At 28.9% G+C, this 16,788-nt stretch overlaps 2 protein-coding genes across 3 annotated transcripts; both read left to right on the top strand.

The window, feature by feature from the left end:
* Window positions 1-208: 208 nt before the first annotated feature.
* LOC111032634 lies at window positions 209-2,898 on the top strand (the record flags this gene model as incomplete). The annotated part of the gene is made up of 2 exons (XM_022313032.1): window positions 209-324; window positions 2,286-2,898. Coding segments are annotated over 2 exons (255 nt in total), but the record flags the coding sequence as incomplete, so codon positions are not given.
* Window positions 2,899-10,519: 7,621 nt separating this feature from the next.
* LOC111032640 (probable multidrug resistance-associated protein lethal(2)03659) lies at window positions 10,520-15,602 on the top strand. Of its 2 annotated transcripts, XM_022313039.1 has the most exons (11): window positions 10,520-10,998; window positions 11,083-11,162; window positions 12,016-12,166; window positions 12,253-12,359; window positions 13,833-13,956; window positions 14,034-14,204; window positions 14,315-14,442; window positions 14,512-14,757; window positions 14,870-15,042; window positions 15,134-15,374; window positions 15,440-15,602. In XM_022313039.1, the coding sequence occupies exons 1-11, from the start codon at window positions 10,836-10,838 to the stop codon at window positions 15,461-15,463; spliced, it is 1,608 nt and encodes a 535-aa protein (XP_022168731.1). In that variant the 5' UTR covers window positions 10,520-10,835; the 3' UTR covers window positions 15,464-15,602. The 2 variants fall into 2 exon arrangements, with proteins under 2 accessions (XP_022168731.1, XP_022168732.1); XM_022313040.1 differs by lacking the exon at window positions 15,440-15,602 and having other exon boundaries at window positions 14,870-15,067; window positions 15,134-15,245.
* The last annotated feature ends 1,186 nt before the right edge of the window (window positions 15,603-16,788 follow it).

Genomic DNA, 16,788 nt, shown 5'->3' with positions numbered 1-16,788 from the left:
AAAAAACCCCTTATTACTCAAAATTAGGTTGAGGGGGGCCGTAGAAACGTTTCTACAACCCCCCTACCCTATTTTTACTTTTGAAGTTGATGTCGTGCCACGCAAATTTCAAAATTAGTCACGCCAATTCACGCTAATTGTACGCTAAATATTTAATCAAAAAAATTTTTGAAAATTGAAATGCGGGGGGCTGGTGAAACGTACGTAACTTCGACGGAACAATGAATCAAATAACGAATTTTCTGTTCCTCTGGAAAGCTGCAAATACTACGTACTTCTAGTCTACGATGTGAAAGACATACAGAATGTTGAGATGAATGAAAGGTACGTTGTGCTTGTATAAAAAGGATACACCATGATACCTACATAATATATTAATATATTGGTAGCGGTGTCGTATGCTATCTACGCAATAAATACTAGTGTCGTATGCTATATACAAATACTATTTATCGTCTGATGTTATATAATATCTAAATAATAATATTTATCTACGCTCTACAAAGTTAGATCCTTTGGGTTTTTAACGATTAGTTGTGTCTGTGAATTATTCGCGTGTGTTTGTCATTTGTATTGAATTCAAAATGACTTCAATTGGTGATTTATATAGACATATTATTTATACCGATGATACTTGTGTGAATTTTTTAAAACAAAAAGGTTTCTTACTTAAACAAGAATTTTGTGAAAAAATGAATAATGTTAGCAATAAAGTGTGTGGTGGCGTTCTCAAGGAATGTTATAAAAATAGCCGCAAAAGTGATTCCGATGGGCAATCTGTTAAAATAAAATACTTACGTTGCCAAACACGTGGTTGTCAAACATATCAGTCCATTCGTAAAAAAAATCCATTTTTCATCTATGTCGATATTAATGGAAAATGTAATAGCGCATTAAGTGTATGCCAAATAGTATTGTAGAGCTCGTATGGTATTGGGCACACGGTAATATTTGTAGATAACATTAATTATTGTGTAGATAGCATACGAGATACGACACCGCAACCAATATATTAATATGTATAGCTTTAGCCTATAGCATAACTATACAGTATACATTATATAGAGATACGTAAAATATTAAAAAATATACTAAAATAATATATTAATATACCTACCTACTTATCATTATCAGTTACATATCATAATTTCGATAAATTAAGAAAATTAATTACTATCAAAACATTCAAAACTCAAAATCAAATAGGTATTATTTAATAGCCTAGTCGTTTCTCAAATATATCAAAGAATAGGTAAGTATCTGGCTAATAATTTAGGTACGAAACTAATTCTTTGTATAATAAATATTATCATATTTAAAATGTTTCCTTTAGTGCCCAAAAGTTTTTCGGATAAGTGATAATGTGTATTATTGCATTGGCGCAACTGACTGCTTTAGTGATGCAGGTGTTCAATAAAGTTATATGAAATTGACATTATTGAATAGAATTATTTTAGGTAGGTACCTATTACTCATTAGTAAATTGTTGAAATTTCATCATGTTGTACAAATTGAGTGAAAATTGTTTTTGTTTTTGAGAATAATTTAATATTATCTAGACCAGCGTTTCCCAAACTCTTGTTAGGGCTGGCCCGGTAATTTATATTTTTCACCTTCGTGACCCACCAAAATATTTTACATTTATCATTATGTAATAAAACGTAAAATAAAACACATTTGAATCATCTCTCCCGTCTATTTGACTTCTTCTTCAGACTTAACAGTTTGAATTATCAAACGAAAATGATAAATAACAAATTTAATATGAGAATTTCATTAAATTCTGCGACCCGGTATTACATTTTGATGGCCCGGTAGTGGGTCTTAACCCACTATTTGGGAAACGCTGATCTAGACTCTAGAGGATACCACGATCAAGACAAGTAAATGCAGATGATTCCCTGTTAGAAATACTAAAAATATTTTGTTTTTATCAATTCTTTAAATGATTTATAACAACTAATAGTAACCTATATGTTATGATGGGTAAATACGTATTTTTTTTTTTATTCCAATACACCTTTAATTTATTGAATAACTCATATCATTGATATTAGGTACATAGTATATTATAATAAACTCTTTATGTATAATCAATACTAATTAATATCTAATTTTATGAGTGATGTAATTATACAATTATTTATTTTTAAATAGTAAGTTTAAGTTTATTTTACATATGCTTTGATTCATTCTTAATATATTAATGTATAATACATTAATACTTCAATAACATATTATAATTATATACCTATACTTATTCTAACACATTTGTTTGTATTTAGATTTAAGCACGCCGTGTTATGCGAACGAGTGTGGCTTTCCAATAAAGATCAAAGGTTAATCGATTTTATTGATACGGCATTTGAAGTGATCGGGGAACGTTTTGCAAACGACTCAAGACGTAAAGTTTATCGTTACTAGGGATATATAGACGTGGATGCGAATAAGAGTAAAAACTCCAACTGTGCTCAAGTATAAATAGCAATATAAAGTATGATGGGAGGCTACGCATCTACAAACATAATTAATTTATTATTTTTTCAACATTAATTGTATGGTGTAGGAGTTAAATGTTATAAATTATATTCGTATTATACACGTTTAATAACACAACTATTTAACCGATATTGTAAATCGGAAGATAGCGAATTTATATCTATTATTTATATTATATACTTACTCAAATATTAGATACACTTAATATTATCGAAACATAACGATTTTATATCTTATTTATATTATGTACTTATTCAAATGTTACTTACACTTTATATTATATAATATAATACAATTATTGTTTAGGAAAAGTCAAAAGTACTGAAACATAAGTTACTTACTTGTATGAAAATATTATATGAATTACATGTCATAAAATATATTAAATTTTAACTACAACATGTCAACATTGTAAACTATAATTATTTTAAAATATTGTAAAGGATTCTGTCTTACAGGTATAAATCTTTTTCTTTGTGGAGAGGTATAAAATATGGGACTCATGGATTATCCAAACACATTTGCTAGTTTTTTAAATATATTTGTTTCACAAAAAGAGCTAGAACAAATAAGATAACACCTCAAGGGTTTTGCCCAAAACAACATTAACAACATGTTGTAAGATAATCAGAATCAAAATTACATCTATTAATTATAAAGGATTTTTTTAGTTTTTAATTTATTTTGATTTTTATTAGCTTTTTGAAATACAATGAATTACCAAGGATTTTATTTTATTTTATTATAAGTTGTTTAGTTGTCGGTAAGACCTATTCAATATGTTAGATAAAAAATTCTACAAGTTCTTATAGTTAAATTTTTTTTGTTTTGATTTGTAGAGAAATATTTGATACATTTTTTTTAATAGTATTATATTATACTTGCCGATTAAAATAATTAATACACATAGGTACTTTCAATATTTTATTATATCGGTGAAAACTTAAAAAGGCGATAAACTTTTGATTCATTCAATTCTTTTGAATTCTTCAATTCGTTTTATATTAGCATTTTTTCTCTATTTTGATTTTCTTAGGTTATAAATGTATGCTCATTTTATGGTTAATGTACTAATTGAGTGTTTAATTGTGTTTCGTTATTTCTATTTCAACCAGAAATATATAAATGCACAATATAACACAATACTCATATGTGTCTAAAATAAAAAATATATGTAATCAATTCAATTATAATAAATTACCGAAAAATCAAAGTCAAATTTACTCAGTCTTCGTGATTAAAAAAAGTATCCAGTTTATATTATCATCACAAATTGAAAATGTTATAGGTATAATGATCGTTTGACTTCTAAAATATTCACCTGGATTTCATACTGTTTTTAACGTATTCTAATTTCTAATAGCCTTAAACAATTATTTACAAAACGTTAAAAACAAATATTTAAATATAAGTCTCAAACATGATTAACACATCACAACCAAAGATCAGAATCCAAATAAATAAAAAAATTTACCAATTAGCAATCGATGTTTCAAATCCACATATTTTCACATCTTTATAGCGCAGCGTTTAGCAAAGTTGGTGCAAAAAATGCAAAATTGAAAATGTGTAAACATTACGTTATAACCTCGATGGATTTAACAACAAAACTGAACGCAACGCGCCCTCTAGCATTGCTCTGATGAACTGAACCAATGGAGTGGACATGATTATAATATAAAATCATCATAGAATAATAATAATAATTGCTACTCGCTAGTCGTGAGTGTCGTAATGCCTATTCCTCGAAACAGGCCGGAGTAAATGATTTCGGGGTAGAGAATCACTATATATCATAGACATATAAAACAAGATAATGTTGAAATTGGCAGCCACATCCATATGCCAACAGGACTAAATTGCATGATTGACAATGTACATATTATAATGTTCGTAATATAAATATGACAAATGTATAGGTACATCAGTCTATTGAGTTATTTTGTAAACATTGCCCTGTTGACGTATGGCAGCACGACTTCTACGTTCCTGTGGGAATGAAATATGCAGTCCGCTATCCAGTTGTTTCATATGTCTATGCCAGTGGTTCTCAAACTGTGTTACTCATAGCCTTTGGGGGTACTCAACATTTTTTAGTGGGTACGATTCTGTCCAACAAACCTTTAAATTTAAATAGGGAAAAGATTTTTTATATATTTTAGTAACCTAGAAGGGGTACTCAAAAAATTGTTTTGGTAAAAAGGGGTACAGTGTCTATACAAGTTTGAGATCCTCTGTTCTATGCCATTGTATAGATCACTCAATGATTGGACCCTATCGAAAAATATCCGATTGTTTGCACTTGGCAAACACTATCAAATTTTATTCCGCATGTGACCGAACAGATTTCAATTTGCACCTGCCCGGAAATTATTCGAATATTTTTCATTCGAATGTTCAGAATAAAATGACTTTTCACATTTCAAACTGGGTATTTCAGTCAGGTATTATAGTCAAATACCAGAAATACCTACTTAACTATTAAGACACTATCGATTATCGAATTTCTCTAATTTGCTGGTTCATGAAATAATTCGATAGTGACGATCACTATCGCTAGTCACTATCGAAATTCTCTCATTTGTCTCTCTCACTCCCCTCACCCTTTCTCTCTCGCTGTCTGGTCTAAACGCAGAAACACGCGCTCCGACCACGCCACCACGGTAGTCTTGGTCCTGTCGGCGTGCCGGTTTGTCTATAGCTAATTTTTAAAAGCCGCTCTTTTTGACTGCGACATGCCACACAATCATAGCTGATCTTCGTTCGACACGTTTTCACCGAAATATTTTCACTTCCGTCCAGCCTCCGATAATGCCCATCATCGGTGTGCTTTAGTATTGCTATTTTTTATTGTTGCGGTTCCGACCAGTGAAAAACTAGTGAAATCAGATTCCTGCAGCTATATATAGGTACCTACTTTGCGATTTCATTACATTCGGATTCGCACAATAATGCTGTCGACAAGTGTCGGAATTGTTCATATTTTTAACGCATTCTCTAGTCCTAAAATATAATATAATATTAAATATTGACAATATTTTACAATTATAATATTATTGTCGTACGGTCGTCAGCATTATCCGGAGAATCGAAAACGGGTAAGTACGGAATACGAGTACACGTTTGTTGACAGACAGTAATACTGTATCGAATGCTTAGAATAAAGTATATTATTATAGTTTATAATATTAATTATTAACTTACTTTATAAGTGCACGGAGGAACTGAATTTGTGAGCATTATACACACTCGGGAAATACACTAAATACGAAATGTCGAACGTGTGCATAACGGGATAATAATGGCAAATTATGACATTTTTTTTTACAATTTATATTTTATTTGTATATTTGAATTAAATTTTTCACTTTAAAATATTATCGTTCAGAATGACCAAAATATAATTCTGTATGCATATTTTTGTATTTTTATTATTACCTACCTATCTATTTATAAATATTAACTGTTGAACAACTTACATCTATTTAAAAAAATATAGACGATGGTTTATGGTTATTTTTCAAGCTTAAAAATAGATACAAGTTATAACTAATTGTTGCTTTAATTTATATTAATGAACAATTTATAAATTCTATTGCTGAAGTTTTCTTCGTAGAATGCATGATGTATTGAGTTTAATTAAGATTTTCCGGGCTTATGTATTTTGGGCATTTTATCACAATGTGATCGTATGGTTTTCGTTGCATATTCGCATTGTAGACTGTTATTCTTTGGTGATGAATTTGTATTTAAATGCATTTGTCATATCTAAGAATACTTAAGTGAATATTTGTTAACTTATAATTGTCCTGGTCTATATGATTATTCCATTATATTTTATAGACGCCTCTGTGCATATTTTAGTGCAAATATGAAATAAGATATTACAATGTTCATGTGACTTTATTTCCAAGTAAAGTTTTTGTATAAATATTATGTTTACAGTGAATAGAATGTTTGGTATTGATATTAAAAAAATAGAGACATAGTAAGGTTAGTGAATTGTATTATTTTGTTAAAGGTTCTTGTTTAGAAACGATTTATTTTTTGAAGTTTTTGATAACTGTACAGTTATGGTTAATTATTAATTAGGTTGAGATATACAGTCTTTTGTGCTTATGCAGTACATTTTTTAGTGATATATGGTTAGGTAGATTTTAAATTTTTGTTATACATTTAAGTATGTAATTTTCTCACTTTAGATCAAGTTTTCTGTATTGCAGGATATAATTTTTACACTACAACTGCAGCGCGTGAAACATACAGCCATACAGGTTACTCCTGAATCATTTTGCTGCATACTTGTATTTAAGTTAATAATAGCCTTTCATTTATAGTATTTATATAATTATATATATAATGGGAATAGTTTTTTTGATATTACAATTTTAATAATAATATCATTTTATACCAATATTACTAAAAAATTTAAAGTATTTATTTAGCCATAAACCAATTCTTGCAATAGCCTACGAAAAGGATGAATACTTCAAATTTTTTCCAATTAAAAATTGGTTTATTTTAAATATTTCACTTTTTTCCCCCAGTAAAATATAAAGAATAACAGTTATTACATCAGTTTCTTTAATACAGTTTTTGACAATCGGACAGATGTTTGGTTGGCAGTTGCATATTATAGTATTGTATATGTTAGCGGCAATGTGTATAATATATTTAATATATAAAATGCCTAGGAATTCTATATAATATCTGGTGGTTTTTAAAAAAGTGTATAGTAAATTTTTTTTTACACACATTTCCTAAATATTTTGTATAATAACTAGACATTTCATAAAATGACAAACAACAAATTGGCAATCTGTAGAATAGTGATATAATCCAAATAAATAAATTTCCTTCTATCATAATTAAGACAATTATTAATTTTATTAGCGCACAAAAAAATATTTATTACAAAGTAGGTATCATTAATATTACAGAATATAATGCATAAAAATGAAAAAATAAGAATTTGTAAATTGTATGGGTAGTACTAACATGCAGTTATTAATTATTATTACTATTATATTGTTCTATAAAATACAAAAATCTATGTAGAACGTATAGGTACTTATTAGGAATAAATACAATTTACTTTTTAAAATTTATTTTGAATTTCGTCAAGACAAAATAAATGTTACTAAAAGTATTCTATTATTACAAAAAAAAAACATTATATTTCATATGTTTAAGTTTATAAAAAGTTATTCAATTTATTTATTACAACACTGTAGGTTATAGGATGACATTTTGAATTGCAATGAAGATTACAGATTACTAATGGATTTATATATTGTCAAATATCAATAGGTACTGATTATATGGATTTAATATATTACCTATACATTGTTTGGCATTTCATATAATGTTTAGGTAATTTAAACAATTTTATAGATTGCCGGCTGTATTTGGTGTTATATAGAATTCCTAGACATTATATAAAATACCAATATTACACACATTGCCGCTAACATATATAATCTGGCACCTAAAATATGATGGATACATAGCCCCCTCTTCACCATGGTATTCTATGGCTTACTTGCTAAAGTATACAGTATGAAATATACATATTTAAATATTCTAGTTAGTGACCTCTAGCATTACGATAAATACAGTGACTAATTCAGCGGTGCACTCTAGTTACGCCCCGGATAGCTGTGTGTATATACACGAATTGCACCGAAATTAGTTAGTACTTAGTACTTACTAGTAGGCTAATTTAAATAAATAGCACCCAGATTCATTTTCAGTTAAGTAATTTGTGATTTGTAGTTTTAATATAGTAGTAATATAATTGCATAATGTGAAGATGCATTGAACAAAGCAAACATCATTGTTATAAAACAAATACAAATCATTTAGAATTTTTTTATTCACTGCAGTGTCACTTTTAGTTTTGTCTTATTAAATATATAATTTGTACTTACACATTCGTGTTTACATCAGTCAACAAGGGCGATTGTAAACTCAGCCAGAGGATAAAAAGTTCAAAGTGTCTATTTGTAAACAGCACGACCCCAATTGTTCTTACTTAAAATTGGTTGGTATGTGAACTCTGCTCGAATAAAATAAACTTGATCCTGTCTCATCATATCTAATTAGTATTTACCTTTTAACATTTTTGAGAAACATTAATCAGAGAACACGAGGGGAAGATTCTCATGATCGTACAAAAATTATTTTGTTTCATTTTCATATTTAAAAAAAATAAAAAGTGTGAAAATTCGTTGTAACGGTACCTACTCTACTCGTTGAATTTGCAAAAGATGCCGGTGTTAAGTCGGACTATAAGGTTGGTTAAAAGTGAAAACTCAATGTTTGAGTTTTTGATAAGGAAGACGTCGCTGATGATGTTTAGTGATCAGGATTTTTGATAATTCTTTGGCTGTCTCATTTCGAAGGTGGGAATGTTAAAAAGTCGAGTTTGAGTGTCTAGAAATTTCACATGGACTGTGCAAATTGGCAATTGAATGGGCTTGATATAGTTGTATTATATACACTTAATGTGTGTATATGTTTGTATTTATTATTTTTTTGGCGCTGGGAAGAATGTATTGGTTTTACAATAATGTGTGTGTAATTTTTTTGTTGTCCGAAGAAATTTATATTTTATATGGTACAAAAAATGATTTAATATTGAGGGTGGTTTCTGAAAGCAAATTGGATTAGTTTGTCCTCTTTTTTACTTAAAAGTCAAAAGTAAAAATTGACGGCTTATTGAAAATAATCCAGAAAAAAATACAGAAAAATGGGATTATTTACAAGACATATAATTATTGACAAATATTTATTATTTATTCAGCTTATTAATAAATTAGACTTGACAATTTAAATTGTTCACTTATTGACTTTTTTTCATTTATAACAATATACATTTTTTTGAAGCTGAAAAACCTAAAAATGTAATACAAGGTCCCATTGTATGTTCTTTGAAAAATTTAAGAAATTATTAAATATAATAGATTTATTAGATTCAAAAATCCATAGTTGCAATTTTTTTATAAGCATTTTTGAAGTTCAAAATTTGTTGCATTTGTCGTATTTGACTTATAAGTCAACGACAATAATATTTGATACCTATAAATATTTAATATTATAATAATTCATAATTACTTAACAATAAATACGATATTCTTGGCTAAAATGTGTTAAATCTACAGTATTACTAATAGAAAAAATAATTATTAATGTCTAATATAAGTAATAGGTATAGTAACAGCTATACAAATATAATAATTATTTATATATATCTTAAAATATATGTAGAAGCTAGTACATCGTTTCGTTCAGAATTGACTTTGGTATGAATGATTAATTTAAATCATTGGTTTCAAATTTAACACATACATTATATTATACATTGAGTAGTAACCAACTCGGTGATGAAGTACATTAAAAATCTAGTATATAGTAGATTTCTCTAGTTTTATATCAAAGTATAACTAACTATTTGTGTAATTTTAATTGAAAAACAACTAGTTGGTATGTGTTATTGCATTTATGGTTTATATAGTCGTCTTAGAGGGATTTTATTTCTATGTATAAATTATAGGCTAATTGTATTTTAATAAAATAAAAATGTCCTTAAAATATTTAGTAGTGCAATTGGTGTATACAATTTAGGTACTAAAATAATATTTCATCCAATATTCTATACTATGCTTAAAAATTAAAAATAATGTGCATTGTTTAGATTTCTGATCTACAGGGTGTTAATCCAATAAATTATTGTCTGTTGGTATTACGTTATAGGGAAGTATAGTAGCTGAAGGTTCCTATCAAGAACTACAATCCACCGCTTTTGAGTTTGCAAAATTACTTGAATCTTCAGATGATACAAGAACAAATGAGCTGGAAAATGATACCAACAACACTTTAAATAGACATTTGGTTTCAACTTTGCTCGGTTCCAACAAAAGTATTTCATCATCACAAAATGATGTAAATGTTAGTGGAGCTTTAGCTGCAAAATCAAAAAATACGGACAAAAGTCGGTCGTCTGGTCGTGTTTCGATTAATGTTTATAAATCATATTTATCTGCCAACGGGAGTGTTTTTAAAGTATTTGTTGTACTTTTTTGTTTTATTCTGACCCAAGTATTGGCTAGTGGTTGTGATTATTGGATTAGCTTTTGGTATTGCGACTATTAAAGAATTAAAATCTACGGAATAAATTTTTGATATATATATTATGTATATTTTTAAGGATAACTCATGAAGAACATGTTTTGCATAACACAATAAGTTATAATACAACAAATAATAATGGTACATTATCGTCTAGTGATTCATTTAGTACATTATTGTTTTCGTCAAATTTTCGTCAAAACTGTATGATCTTATACACCGTTATAATAATTTTTTTAACCGTAATCGCTGTCGTCAGGACTGTCACATACGTATCATTCTGTATGAGAGCTTCAATAAATATGCATAATCAAATGTTCAATAGATTTATTAAAGCCACGATGTTTTTTTTCAACACGAAGTCTTCTGGTAATTAATTAACCTTACCTAGTATGGCTTTATTTCAAACAGTTTAAAATTTAGTTTTATGTCATATATACGTATTTTGTATAGGTGACATGTTGAATCGTTTTTCAAAGGACATCGGAGCTGTTGACGAATATTTGCCATACATTATTTTTGATTGTTTGCAAGTAAATATAAAATATTTTATTTTATTTAAGATGGTGTAATTCAGACGGTTTCTGAAGTTTATAATTAAAGGAGTTAAATTTATAAAAACTATCCTATGTTTTGCGAGCACTTTTTAAATGTATGCAATCATAACAGCGTATCTCCCGTATGCAATGCAAAGGGCTGTATATAGAGGGGGGCAAGATGTTGTTGCGCCGGGTGGCTCATTATGGGGGAGGCTTCAAATTTTAAGTTTTTAAACTGTATTCAATTTTTATTCAGTATTTTTTTGTTGTCTACGATAGAAAATTCTTATATACGGCCCTGCACACACAAAATTCGACAATCTTTCGACAAGTGATAATTGTTACTTCTTAAATGCATTTTAAATAGAAAAATAAAAAAGTTTAAGGTCAAAATATGAGATAACCATTGCAATCTTGTGTAATCTTCATAACAATTACGTTGTTGTCACGATTTCGTTATCACATAACTAGTTGTATTATTTATCTATGAATAAACTATAGTAGGGTGGTCAAACGGGGATAGATCTCCCCCTCCAAAACTGCCACACATAATATTTATTTTTAATACTTTTAAAAAACAATAATAGAAATAATAATAATTTTTTTATTTATATTTATTAACTATTAACAATTGTTTATATCAAAATTATAAAAATCATGGACCAAGATCTAAAATTATTTTTTAACGAGCCAAGTGCATATTATAAAATTAGTCTCCCCATGATGAAATTATTTGACTGATGCTGAAAATGGAAATATTTTTATAAAAAAAACTATAAAATACCATGTATATATAGAACATATTAAAGTAATTAATTGTTTGTTTTTGAATATTTTTAATATGCAGCTAGTCATGCTACTTTTGGGAATCATATTGATTATTGGATTTGTTAATATATATCTCATGGCACCGACATTTATTGTGGTAGTAGTATTTTATAACATTAGAGTTTTCAATTTGCCTACGTCAAGAGGTATCAAACGGTTAGAAGGAATTAGTAAGTATATTCTGCTTATCTATCATTAATAATCAACACTATTTGACATTTTAAAACATAATTTCTATTTACATTATTATAAATAGCACGAAGTCCTGTATTTGCACATATGAAAGAAACATTGCAAGGTTTAACAACAATAAGGGCCTACAAGGTAGAACAAATTTTAATCAATGAATTTGACAAGCATCAAGTGAGTCGAAATTCGTTAATATACTTAGTACTGTTTGCATGCATAATATATGTAGTTCATAATATAACAATTAATTAATACATTTTAGATTTAGGACGGAGTGATGATTGCGTATTTATCTTATAATAACGTGTATTGAATGTTTATTTGTATACTTTTTTCTTTTTTTGAGTATGTAGACACTTTTTATAGTGGAAAAAATACATCGAACTTCAACTTTAAGGTACTAGTGGCAAATTGGATCTAGTTGGTACTTTGAGGTGTCAAGTTTTAAGTCAGTTTCAAATTTGTTTTGTGTTAAAAAGCTAGACAGTTAATACTTGATCCTTCATAAGTTGTTCTTATTGCAGTTTAAAATTATCAAATATATACACCTATGAGTACATTTTTTTTTTATAAGGTTTCGAAGCTCAAATTTTGTCGGAATCTTGAACTTTTGAAAATTATATTATATTTAAAGATGTAGGTACAACAGTTTTCATTTAAAAATCTGATACAAGGTTCGTCAAAAAATGTTTTTACCGGTGGTGGTCGTAACTCGTAACCGCATATTTTCAAAACTTGTACCTATACATAAATTCCGCACAGTTTTCCCAAAATTATACCTCTTAATATCGCACACGTTGGTATTTATTAATAACGCCCACATTTTTCTAAAATCACATTTTCGTTAAGAACCACACTCCAGTTAATCATATTTAATCAAAATTAGAAAATAATAAAAATTAATATAATAAATAAAACTTTTGGGATTATCCATAAGTTTATTCCGATGTACCCATTAATTTTCTTGCTATTCAAAAATATCTTTTGTATGAACTTGAAACTTTACTCCATTAGTAACACGTCGTTATAGACTTAAGAGTAAATAACAGCTAGTAATAATTTATGAGATAATATTAAAATAATTATTACTTCATAATATCTCGTTTTTAACAACAATTAGTTCAAACTATCTTATTACTAATAGAAAAAAATTGCTTTTAGCTCTATAAATATAATATTATAAATTCTATAGAAATATAGCATGATATACTACACTATATTATTGGGGAGTATAGAGGACTTGGTGTGGCTGAAAGGTTGGCCTCGGTCACTAACGTGTTCTGAGGTTAAGCATCGGCCGGCGTCGTTAGTAACCGGATGGGTGACCACCGGGGTTTTTAGTAACGAATTCTCGCCTCACATGGGTGTAAGTGTTCCTCAACCAACCGTGACCCCTTTATATATTACTAATGGCTATAATTTATTGTCGATGCTCCAAACACAAAAATAATATAATATAGCTAGGTAGTATATGTATATATTATCTCCGCCCAGAATCGATTTTCACCGTATACAATTATTTATCATTGAATTCAAATTCAGTAACGCATCCATTACTGTGACCTACTCAATATTGAGTTACATTCTCTACTATATCAGCAGAATGACTTTCCTTTCTTTTTTATAATTATTTTGTACACAATTTAGGACTTACATTCATCTGCTTGGGATATGTTCATTTGTGCGAATCAAGCATTTGGGTTCTGGCTAGATATAGTCAGCATTATTTATATAGGTATTGTAATATTCAGCTTCTTTGCTGTCGAAAATGGTAGGTTTGAGATGTTTAAACAAATAAATGTAATTTATTACCTTGTTGTTCATAAAGATTGTTCTATATTCATTTAGATCATTATGGAGGAATTATAGGTCTAACTATTACTCAAACGATTAGATTGACTGCAATAATCCAATGGGGAGTAAGACAATTATCAGTCTTAGAAAACCAAATGACTTCTGTCGAAAGAATACTTGAATACACACATTTACCACAAGAAGCTGATTTTCAATCTTCTTCTGGTATACGTATACCTATAATACCAAATAAATAAAATAATACACCAAAGTATTCATAAATTATAATATAATATATTAACACATATTATTATTGTTGCTTAATTGTTCTTCAGAAAATACACCTCCCAAAGGATGGCCTTTTTTGGGAAAAATTGAATTTCGAAATTTTAGTCTTCGTTATAGTCTAGATTCGCCATATGTATTAAAAAATCTCAATATTCAAATACAACCGTTGGAAAAAGTAATTATGGAAATGTCAGTCAATTTTTACTCGATATATCAAAATAATGATTATGTAACGTTTATTTAGGTCGGAATCGTTGGCAGAACCGGTGCAGGTAAATCGTCCATTATCGGGGCGATATTTAGATTTGCTCTCAATGAAGGATCTATCATTATCGATGATATAGAGATACACAAGTTGGGATTACATGACCTGAGATCTAAGTTTTCCATCATCCCCCAAGAACCAGTTTTGTTTTCAGGAACAATGCGAACAAATTTAGATCCATTTGATGAATACTCTGACCTGGTTCTTTGGAATGCTTTAGATGAAGTAATTAATTGTTTGATATTTATTTAAATGTTTTATTTTTCAGATTACGTTGAGTAATGAGTATGTGTTGATTTTAATATGATCAAAAACTGTTGCATTATTATTATTACAGGTGGAACTTAAAACAGTTGTTGAAAATTTGCCTGGTGGTTTAAATTCTAGAATGTCTGCTTTTGGTTCTAATTTCAGCGTTGGTCAAAGACAATTAGTATGCTTAGCTAGGGCTATTGTTCGAAATAATAAAATAATAATATTGGATGAAGCCACTGCCAATGTCGATCCACAGTAATAAATATTTCAATTAATTGTTGTAATTAATTATATTGCCTTAACTCTTAAGTATATTTTTTTAGTCTTTTCGTTCTTTGTCTTACAGAACCGATATGTTGATTCAAAATACAATTCGAAATAAATTCAAATTATGCACAGTGTTAACGATTGCTCACCGATTGAATACTATTATGGATTCTGAACGGGTACTTGTCATGGACGCGGGCACAGTAGTTGAATTTGATCATCCATATAATTTACTGAAAAACAAAGATGGATTTTTATACAAAATGGTAGAACAAACGGGAATAGCTACATCGGAATTTTTGCGTAGCATTGCCTCCAAGGTATTGAATAATTTATTATTTTTTCTAACTGCATCATTTATATGACTTTTACTATATTTATTTAGAGTTTTAACGTTCAGACAAAATGAATATCTACAATCAATGTGTAACTGTAAAAGAGGTATATAGATTCAGAAATTCGGTGTTCAATAAAAAATATATTTAATAATTTTTCATACGTGTAAGTTATATTTACATATAATAATATGTAATTTTGATAGAGTCTGTGATGATAATATAAATTCTTATTTTATTAGACAAATTTAAAATTGTTTTTATTCTATAGTTCCACATACTAATAATGTACCTATCGTCATTTTTAAATCATTTTATTAAATTAGTGGATTTTATGAAGTCATACTTTTGGACGTCACTGATTACAAAAACACAATTGCGTAAATTTAGTTTTGATAAATAATTAGAAAAAAAACACGTTGCAAGTATAAAATGTTTTACTTTTTCGTCGAGTGCAGTATCGTTGAAAGTGTTTTCGTGACGTTAGTCGTTAATGATCTATAAATGAAAATAATGTGCTACGTTGTAGAGTAGACAGGGACATAATTTTTGGGAAATTCACTGATAATTCGTCGCTGTATAATATATTAGCGTCGAATCACTTCGAATGCACTCTGTTTCAATTAGCAACTCAAAAAATATAAATCGATTTTGATGTTTGTGGGCGATCGAAGACGGACGACGGAGTCCCGCCAGACCTCCGGGCCGCCGAAGTGTGAGCTATATTTTAATTTTATAACGTAATTCATTATAATGTGTGTGTAATGTAATACGATAATGGATAATGTTATTATCATAACGGTATCTGGTATAGGAAATCCGTTTCGTGGGAGGTGCTCTGACGACGATATCGGTCTGCGAGCGTCTTCATTAAGGGCTCGAGATATAATTATCCGCCGGCGGCCCTGGCTTAGACCACAATAATATTATTATTATAATACACACACGTATTGTACGCGGCCAGCGCAGGCACGCGTGTATTATTATTATTTTTAACGTACACGAAACGGAGAGTTTTGCTTGTTATTTATTATACTGGATAGGTACAGCCCCGGGGGTCACGCGCGTACCTACCTACCTACCTACCTATAATGTTATAAAGTTATCGATAGGACGTTACACCGGACGTTGTTTACCGTCTCCATCTCGGGGGGCCGGTCTACAGAATTGACCGGTTAGTGTTTCCGTCACGACGAATCTCTGGTTATGAAATTAGAGTACAAAATCGCGAATCGTCGGATCCGAAAAGGAGAAAATAGCAATCCAATAACCCGTAATCTATCATAATATTATTCTATTTCAATAATCTAGGAAAGTCGCAGTATGAATTGTGAATTGTAACACGATTATTTGAACTTGAAAATATTGTATTAAATTACTAATATTACTATTTCGGTCA

The sequence above is a fragment of the Myzus persicae genome, unplaced genomic scaffold (assembly GCF_001856785.1).
Source record: "Myzus persicae strain clone G006 unplaced genomic scaffold, MPER_G0061.0, whole genome shotgun sequence".
NCBI lineage: Eukaryota > Metazoa > Arthropoda > Insecta > Hemiptera > Aphididae > Myzus > Myzus persicae.
The sequence above is the reverse complement of the archived record's forward strand: the minus strand, read 5'-3'. Positions and strand labels throughout refer to the sequence as shown.